This window comes from Carica papaya, chromosome 4, assembly GCF_054855325.1.
Source record: "Carica papaya isolate Zhongbai chromosome 4, ASM5485532v1, whole genome shotgun sequence".
Taxonomy (NCBI): domain Eukaryota; kingdom Viridiplantae; phylum Streptophyta; class Magnoliopsida; order Brassicales; family Caricaceae; genus Carica; species Carica papaya.
This window is the reverse complement of record NC_142312.1, coordinates 24910570-24920804: the sequence shown is the minus strand read 5'-3', so window position 1 is coordinate 24920804 and position 10235 is coordinate 24910570. Positions and strand designations below refer to the sequence as shown.

The 10235-nt window shown below is 34.8% G+C and overlaps 1 protein-coding gene across 4 annotated transcripts; it reads left to right on the top strand.

The window, feature by feature from the left end:
- Nucleotides 1–938: 938 nt before the first annotated feature.
- On the top strand, nucleotides 939–8353 carry LOC110826443 (Leucine-rich receptor-like protein kinase family protein). Of its 4 annotated transcripts, none has more exons than XR_015818583.1 (4): nucleotides 939–5117; nucleotides 5337–5720; nucleotides 6016–6119; nucleotides 7911–8353. XR_015818583.1 is itself a non-coding variant. In XM_022057087.2 (3 exons), exons 1-3 carry the CDS (start codon nucleotides 2189–2191, stop codon nucleotides 6039–6041), a joined length of 3339 nt encoding a protein of 1112 aa, XP_021912779.2. In that variant the 5' UTR covers nucleotides 939–2188; the 3' UTR covers nucleotides 6042–6319. The 4 variants fall into 4 exon arrangements, 1 of the variants encoding a protein (XP_021912779.2); XR_002542052.2 differs by having other exon boundaries at nucleotides 7881–8353; XR_015818582.1 differs by lacking the exon at nucleotides 7911–8353 and adding an exon at nucleotides 6366–6561.
- The last annotated feature ends 1882 nt before the right edge of the window (nucleotides 8354–10235 follow it).

Sequence of the window (10235 nt, the reverse complement as noted above, 5' to 3'; positions counted from 1 at the left end):
CAGTCTTAATAACTCTCTTGAATTGAAACCATATTAATATAATATTATTAAGACGGCTGAGCGTGGCATCATCCTCGGTTAATGAAACTAGTTTATATATATTTATCAAAGTGGCACGTAAATATGAGTGTTAATATATATATATATATATACATGTGTAAAAACGTCATGAATACATACATACATACACACATAGTAGGGTACGAGAGTTTTGTGCATGTCCTGTCATCTTGGGTTCTTCCACCAACTTTTCTTTCTTTTCATCAATTTTATCTCCTGCTCTCCATAGATTCCTCCACTCCCCCCTGCTCCCTAAATTTCTTAACCTCTTTTTCTTTTTCATCATTTGTTTTCTGAATAAATTTTAAATTAGTTCCTAAATTTAATATTTGTTATAATTTATTTTTTTTATTATAATATAATTCATGGTGGTTTTTATTTGAAATAAATGTTTAATCTCTGACTGGAATATATCGTCCCTAATTAACATTCATTTGTTATCTAGTAATGTTCAAGTTGTCTATACATGAACAGTGTATCATGGATCTTGACCAAACTTCCTCATAAAAACAAAAAAAAAAAAAAAAAAAAAAACAAAAATCAGAGTTTGATCGAGACATTACCTTTATTATTTTTCTAATTAATAAAATAACAAAAGTCTTAAAAAGGTGAGATATTTTCTTGGGTTCTAATTGAGTTTAATTCTAAAAATTTCATTATTGTATTGTAAGACCAACATTGCCACTTCAATGCAAGCTTTTGTATGAGGTTTACAAGTAATACATTATTAATAACTATTTTTCAATTTAAATTTAGAATGAGTAAGATGACTTTGTAAGAATACTGAAATGGTGTTGATATATAATAATATTGAAGTGGCATATTTAATCGATGAATATGAGCTAACATGCACTCTGAATATGTATGCGTGTGCATATATGGACTTTACGAGCAGCAAGCTGGTCACGTAATCATTTCTTCCTTCAACAGTGAGTCGAGTCGGCAAAAGAAAGAGAAATTCCACTGAGTGTAATATTCTACCACGTAATCATGAGCTTGTAGACTCTGCAACAGTCACCCAGAAAAAAAAACTCCACAGCAAAAAAGAAAAACTCAAGAGTTGAAAGCATTCCAAATTGGCAGGCCCAGCAGCAATGGCGGAGATTGTGATCTCTGAATTTCCACGTCTCGTCTCTATCAATTCAATCCGATCAAAAGCACTATCATGTCTACATGTGACACAAATCAGACCACCACCACCACCACCACCCCCCTTAACCCTGCGTTTCTTCCACAACAAAGCTCAGAAACAAGATAGGGAAGATGAAGACGAAGCATGCATACCTCGCTGTAAAGTGATTCATCGCGTTGACTCCAAGAAAAAGAGGAGGAAGAAAAATTAAACACAACTCATTCACTGTCAATGGTTTAAGATCGTGACACTCACGGTCTCTCTTCTCTCCACTTTCTTTTCTTCTTCCCTTTTTCTCTGTCTCTTCTTTGTTATCTACCTCTCATTCTTCCTGTGAAGATACGTGCGTTCATCTTCGTCGCTCTCTTTTTCTGTCTGTACCTTATCTACCCGTTCTTGCTTTTCATTAATGGCTGCTTGGGCTTTATTTATGTTCCCTATTCTCTTCGGTTCAAAATCTCATTTGTGTGTCAATTGTTTTTAATTAATATCACCGTTGAGCCCACTCTTTCCCATAATCTTTCTGGTTTCTGGTTGTTTTTTTACGGGGAAATCTCTAGATTTTTCTTTACCCTTTCTCGCTCTCGTTATTATTATTTAATCTTTTAATCGAAGTAGAAAGCTTTTAGTTCCCAGAAAGACAATGTAAAGTGAAGACCATCTGTTTGTGTATTTGCTTCACATGTCCTGCAACAAGGGACTGTTTTTTTTTTTTTTTTTGATGATTGTCTTTTCTGGTCATATTCTTCTATTATTTTTAGCACCCATTTGGCCTACTTGAGACTCTCTATATATATATGGCATTCAATTTTCGAGGTACGTTGCCATCCCATTCTTCTGTATATTGAAATTTCCATTGACAGAAAGGAAGAGAGTTTTAGATTTTTCTATATTTCCTGCTGTGGTATCTCGTGAATACTTCATCTCTTTCCCATACATTTTCTTTGGTTACTGTTACTAGCCTTGTTCTTTCTTGATAGAGAAGGGAACCTAGAAATGGCAAGTGATTACCTCCTAAAGGCATTTGGGTTTTTAGTGATAGTGCTTTTTTACTTCCATGCTTCCTTTGTTAGATCGTTAAAAGAAGAGGGCCTCATACTTTTGGAATTCAAAACCTTCCTTAATGATTCTGATAGTAATCTTGAGAGCTGGAATCCACTTGATTTGACTCCATGTAGTTGGACTGGCATTGGTTGTAGTGATGATCTTGAGGTAACTTCTGTAAATCTCAATGGACTTAACTTGTCTGGTAGTTTATCTCCCAGCATTTGTAAACTTACCAAATTAGTTGAGTTGAATGTGTCTACAAATTTCATCTCCGGTCCCATTCCTCAAAATTTATCTGTGTGTCACAGTCTAGAGATTCTTGATCTCTGTACCAATAGGTTTCATGGGGAATTACCATCCCAGCTGTGCATGATTAGTACTCTGAAAAAGCTCTACTTATGTGAGAACTACATTTTTGGCGAGATTCCTGAGGAGATTGGGAGTTTAACTTCCCTCCAAGAGCTTGTAATTTACAGTAATAATCTGACAGATAGAATTCCCGCATCAATCGGTAAATTGAAACAACTTCAGGTTGTCAGGGCTGGTCGGAATTCTTTCTCCGGTCCAATCCCACCTGAAATCAGCGAGTGTGAGAGTTTACAGGTTTTGGGTTTGGCGGAGAACATTCTTGAGGGTTCTCTCCCTAGAGAGCTTCAGAAACTTCAGAATCTTACTGATATGATCCTCTGGAAAAACCGTTTGTCTGGTGAGATTCCTCCAGAGATTGGGAATATCAGTAGCCTGGAATTGCTTGCCTTGCATGAAAATTCTTTGACTGGAAATCTTCCCAAAGAGCTTGGGAAGTTATTCAAGATAAAAAGGTTGTACATATATACCAACCAATTGAATGGAACAATTCCACGGGAACTAGGAAATTGCAGCAAGGCTCTCGAGATAGATTTTTCTGAAAATGAGTTCACTGGATTCATTCCTAGCGAGCTGGGACAGATTCCTAATCTCCGTTTGCTTCACCTTTTTGAAAACCGTCTCCAGGGGCCTATTCCTTGGGAGCTTGGACAATTGACACAACTTCAAAACTTAGACTTGTCCATAAACAATTTGAGCGGAACAATTCCAAAAGAGTTCCAGAAGCTGACTTTCCTAGTAAATTTGCAACTTTTTGACAATCATCTTGAGGGTACAATTCCTCCCCTTCTTGGTTTTAACAGCAATCTAACCATCCTTGACATGGCTACTAATAACCTTGTTGGTAGAATACCAGCACACCTCTGCAGATATCATAAACTGATGTTTTTGAGCCTGGGATCAAATAGACTGTCTGGTAATATTCCATATGGTTTGAAAATATGCAAGTCTCTCGTACAGCTGATGCTAGGAGGTAATCAGCTGACAGGGAGCCTCCCCGTGGAACTATATAAGCTTCACAATCTTTCTTCTCTTGAACTTTATCAGAATCGATTCTCAGGACCAATTCCGCCAGAGCTAGGAAAGCTTGAGAATTTAGAGAGGTTACTTTTGGCAGATAACTACTTTGTTGGATATATTCCCCTGGAGATTGGGAATCTCTCTCAGCTTGCGGTATTTAACATTTCTTCCAACCAGCTCTTGGGAAGTATTCCTCAACAGTTGGGAAACTGCATTAAACTCCAGAGGCTTGATCTTAGTAGGAACCAGTTTACAGGACCTGTTCCCAAAGAACTTGGTAGGCTGGTGAATCTGGAACTCTTGAAGCTCTCTGATAACAGATTGACTGGAGCAATCCCCAGTACACTGGGGGGACTGGCTCGGCTCACAGATTTACAAATGGGAGGGAATTTCTTATCTGGAAGCATCCCTGTTGAGCTGGGTCAACTAAAGGCCCTCCAGATTGCCCTCAACATCAGCAATAATAATCTGTCAGGCAACATTCCTGATGATCTGGGGAACCTGCAGATGCTGGAGTCACTCTACTTGAATGACAATCAACTTTGTGGTGAGATTCCAACATCAATTGGAGCACTCAAGAGCCTCTGGGTCTGCAATCTTTCTAACAATAACCTGGTAGGAACAGTGCCAGAAACCCCTGTGTTTCAGAGGATGGATTCCTCAAATTTTGCTGGAAATAATGGCTTATGTTGGATGGATTCAAACCATTGCCACCCAGTGGTCACACCATCTCTTGGTCCTAAACCAAACTGGTTAAAGGTGGGTTCCTCTAGACAGAAACTAGTGAGCATCATTTCTGTGATAGTGGGATTAATTTCTTTGCTCTCAATTGTGGGTATTTGTTGGGCCATAAAGCCACATCGGCCTTCTTTTACTTCTCTTAAAGATCAAACAAAGGCTGACGTAATAGATAACTATTACTTTCCCAAAGAAGGGTTCACATATCAGGATCTGTTAGAAGCTACTGGAAACTTTTCAGACAGTGCAATTGTGGGAAGGGGAGCATGTGGCACTGTCTATAAAGCTGTTATGTCTGATGGTCAGGTGATAGCCATTAAAAAGCTGAAGTCCTGTAGTGAAGGTGGTAGTGCTGACAGTAGCTTCCGGGCTGAGATATCTACCCTTGGAAAGATCAGGCATCGCAGCATTGTAAAGCTGTATGGTTTCTGCTATCACCAGGACTCTAATCTTCTCTTATATGAGTACATGCCGAATGGTAGTCTTGGAGAACAACTTCATGGGAGTGAACAGACATGTTTGCTGGATTGGGATGCTCGATATAACATTGCTCTTGGTGCAGCAGAGGGTTTATGTTACCTCCATCATGATTGTAGGCCTCAAATTGTTCACCGTGATATAAAATCAAACAACATTTTATTGGATGAAGTGCTTCAGGCTCATGTGGGTGATTTTGGCTTAGCAAAGCTGATTGATTTTCCATACTCAAAATCCATGTCAGCTGTTGCAGGTTCATATGGCTACATTGCCCCAGGTATAGATTCAGGGATTCGTCAATTCTTGGTTGTTTCCATTTATGCTTTTTGGACATTCCATAACTCACATTTCCCGATATTTGTATATATATTCCCCTTCGTTGCTTTATATGTATACTTATCATGCTGAGATTTTACAGATGAGGAATGTAATTCTTTGTTGATAGTGGTTATGATCAGGATAATACTTATGTGTATCACTTTCTTTTACATTCCAGAGTATGCTTACACAATGAAGGTGACAGAGAAATGCGACATCTATAGCTTCGGGGTGGTTCTTCTGGAACTAATAACTGGGAGATCTCCTGTTCAACCTCTGGAGCAGGGAGGGGACTTGGTCACTTGGGTCAGAAAATCAATTCATGATATGGTGCCCACATCAGAATTATTCGACAAACGATTAGATACAAGTGCAAAAAGGACAGCTGACGAGATGTCTTTAGTTCTCAAGATTGCATTGTTCTGCACCAGTACTTCGCCAATTAATAGGCCGACAATGAGAGAGGTCATTGCAATGATGATTGATGCAAGGGAGTCTGTGAATGGTTCACCCCCATCTCCGACATCAGAAACTCCTCTAAGCAATGATGATTCTTCTAAAGGCAAGAAGAAATTTTCCTAACCTATTTTCATTTCTTTTCTTTATAACAAACTTTTAATATGAAAATCAAGTGATTAGCTGCACGGACGATCCTGGAAATAATTATTTGTGGGAGACTGATGCTTGAATATATTTTTGACAGATGATATAATCAACAGATCCTTTAATTGTTGTAGTTCCTTTTATTTTTATTTTTTTTCCTGACCTGAACAAGAGTATCATGCACAATGTTGCTGGCATGAAGTTCTTTATTTGTTAAACAAATTATACTTATGCCTTGCCACTTTATGTTTCAGAAATGGATCCTGTTGTTGCATCATGATGCAAAAGGACTTTAGCTGGGACTTCTATAGTTGACTATAAATTATTGGGTTGACAAGCATTTGCTTCACTAACACAGGTAAATTGCTTTCCTATCATAGTTGGTCCTGCTTCGGGGGGGGGGGAGGGGAGAATGAAAAGAAAAATCGTTACTGTTACACTTCTTCTTCTTGTTTTTTAGTTGAATAATTTTGATCTTGAAATCGGCACAATGGATGCTTTATCACGCATTGTCAATTGAATAGAGGCATTAAATAATATTTTTTCATGAAATTCTAAGCTTGGATATTCACTCAGCTAATTCATATCATGTTTCATTATTCAGGCAGTTTTTCATTTTCCGCTATTGATATGAGGGTTATGATTAATGCTAACCCATGCCTGCACAGCTCAGATTCAGAAAGTATATAACTACACCATAGCCTTTGTAGAACAAAAATTTCACTTCAAACTTTGATCAAGAACTTTATCTTGAACAAAATTTTGATTGAACCTTATACACATAACTGTTATTCTTATTAGCTTGACCTTGTCTCAGTTCTTTTAAAATTTCTTTAGTTTTTTGTTCTTTAGCTTCTTGATCTCACTGAAGCAGATTACGGCTTTTGGAAGAATTTCCCTTTTCATAGTTTTAGATTTATTTCTTTTTGCTATGATAGTTTGTTATTTGCCCTTTTAAGGGATTGAAACAAAAAAAGTTTTCATGAAAAGTAAATTAGCAAGCAAATACGAAATAGACAGAGAATGTAGCAGTTTTAGTTGGGCTTTTAGTCCAAATGCTCACTTCAAACATTCTTCATAACATGTTTTGATTCACAAGATTGAATATTATTACATAAGATATTTTTCACGTAGTGATTAGGGTCTTGAGAATGCGGGGACAAAGTTCCTCAAGATTTCTTTTCCTACATATTTATACCTGCTACTGATAACAATTCAATCTGAAATGTAATACAGTTAATTAATAATTCCAGTCTCATATACCATGTGGAGGCACCATCCCTTGTAGACATAGTAGAATTTCAGTTGTTTGGCTGACTGTCTATTTTCTATTCGCTACGATAATAATTTTCTTACATTTTATTTGTTTTACTCTATTCTATTACCAATAACCAGTCCGTGAACTCAGATTTCTGGCAAACACACCAGAAAAACAAGAAGAAACTAACGGAAAAAAGAACTAAGATAAAAATTTGAATAAGGGGGTTAAGAGATTGGTTTTACTTCCAAATTATTCAAAATACGGGAAAGATTTTTGAGTAAACAACTTTTATCTTTTTCCTGCCTTCTTCTACACCATACTTGAGATTTGAAAGCTGATATTTGTTGTTTTTTAAGATGGACAAAGTTGAATAACAGGCAACGCAACTAGTTCAGGTAGTTTATGGTTGGAGTAGTGCTGCTATCAAGACTTGTAAACTAGGGAGGTGCATGCTTTTACTGTTAATTATAGGCTTTATCTAAACACATATATAGGTATATTTGAGTATAAATTCATATATTTTATTAATTAAGTAATGATAACACAACCTCGAAATGAAGATATACATAACATAATCTCTTAAATGAGAACATACGAGATGTGTACAACTCAGAATTTGAATCTACTTCCTATTGAAAGGGGTGGAATTAACTACCATCTGGTCAGTTAATGGTTGATGTAAGCATATATATTTTGGCTGTACCGTAGATTTGAAATTATACATAGTACTATATGTACGTACCCTAGTACTTTACTTCGTGTTATGGAACACAACTGCTTTCAATGTACTCATATATGTCATACACTGAACTTGGATGAAGTGCATAACTTGCAAACTAATTAAGCCTATTTCCTTAGATTAACACCAAACCTACACGGAATTTACAGCCCCATCAAGCCATTTAATGAAAGGCTTGTTTGAGGAAGGAGACCCAGTACTCAACATCCTCGAAAGCTCACCAAGCTGTCCTTAAAAGCAAGCTCTGGTTTTTAAATCTATACAACTTCACGTATCTTTTCTCTTGCAAATATGAATCACTTTGATGGAGCCATATGAATCTTTTATCATGTTCTAGTTCAGTGTTTGGATTGATTCATAGAATTTTTTATCATATATAGATAAAGAGAATGGATTTTTTTTTTTTCAATTATAATATGAGTTAGATATTTTTTATTACCTTCATTCTTGAGAGATGAATCAATATTTTCTTACAAAATACACAACCAAGTAAAGACATCTGGACAAAACTAATGTATCTTAAGATGATTGGAGATAAGGTTTGTGTTGGTTGACCAAAGTTTTGTTTATTAATAAAGTGATACTTAAATCTCTGGAGATCTGTTAATGAAGATTTTCCATATCAAATAGAGTATCAGAACTGTAAATCAGAGGGAGGATTCATGTACGTGTATATGTATGCAGTAGAGAGAATGAATATGAAGGGATGGTTTGGTTGGTGTTAGAAAGAATTTGTATGGCATGTATTTATATTTTTGGTACTTGAAGAAGTAAAAAGTGAAGGGTATATAGTGTGTGGAAGAAGTAAGAAGTAATACGTACAATCTATCTTCTACTTTAGAACAAGACAAGAAACACCCATAAAATTTCATAATTTATTTTTTTATGTTGATTAATTCGTATCTCAAGAAAGTTGCTTAATACTAACAATTTACTTAATTTAATAGTTGGTAAGATTTAAGTCTAGACTGTAATTCCGTATAAAGTTTGAATTAGACTGTGATTTTGTATGTGTTTTACAAGTTATTTATTTAATATAGTTCTTGATGTTTAATTATTATTTAATTGATAAATATATACATCGTCTACAAAAGAAATATTTTAATTACATGAAATTGATAGTAGCGTCAATTATCAGACTTCAATTGATTGTATTTAATTAAGAGTTTGATTAATTAAACTATAATTATCAGGAGTGTTGTACGGCTCCACTGAAGAAATTGAAGCATACGTGTGTGCCTGTGTTGCTTCTTTACCCTTTGAAGAGTTGCTTCTTTACTCGAAATTTTTAATAATTAATCTTATATTTATATACGAGTTGTTATACAAACGATTCTATACAGAGAAAAATAATACAATCAATCATCTTATAAGATAATATTACAATCAACTTGTTTATCTTATAAGATAATATTACAATCAACTTGTTAATAAAAACGTATATACAAACACAGTTTAATTAGAACATACATTGTTGTAGAGAAAATTAAAACTTTCTAACTATTCACCTAATAGATAGTGGGTAAAGGTTGTATCATATTATATAGATATGGCTGTAAGGTGGTTTTCTTATTAGTTTGGATGTTAAGATTTTCTACTTTTAAAAATATTTTTTTAAAAATCTTTGTTGAATTAGAAGTATAAGTTGTTATATGAATATGTGTATATACATATATAATCATCATTTATAGGTCTATGATACAGTCATATAGATGTATACATATATTTATGTGAGATGTACCATTTTATGGGTCTATGATACTTGAATAAAAAAAGAGGAAGAAAAGTGATGTGAATGTAGATCTATGGGATGGAGAAGGAAGACAAATCTGAATGTGAAGTAAATCTAACCAAACCAACTTCCCACCTAAAAATTGAAGCCAGTTTGCCGGGACCTTCTTCCCATAAACCCTAATTCTATTTCTTGCCTTCTCTACTTGAAGACATTTTTCCTCATCTCATGCCCAAATTTTCCCACTTCTCTATTATTTTATTACCCATCAATTCTCCATTTTTTTTTTCTCCTCCAACCTTTCTAAATTATTATTTTTTTCATAAAATAAGATATTTGTGAAATCAATTTACCCATATATTAAACACCAATCTTTAAAGTATGCATATGGTTTAATTTAAAAAGATTACGTAAAAAAAACGTAATATATAATTTGTACTAAATAAAAATTGAAACTGATTATCATTAGAGCAAACATAGTTGATTTTTTCTTTTTCAAAATTCACAAGTATAAGTAAATAAAAAAATCACTCAATTTATTAGGGGTGAGAATTGGTCGAAAATCAAATCAGACGGAGCAGATTGAAGCTAAAAAAAAATTTCTAGAATGGAATACCGAACTAAAAGTTAATACTAACAATTCTTCTAATCTTATATTATTAAATTAAATTTGAAAAAACTAAAAATAAACTAATGGAGTCCATAATACTAACACTATACTAACAAAATCCTTATACATACT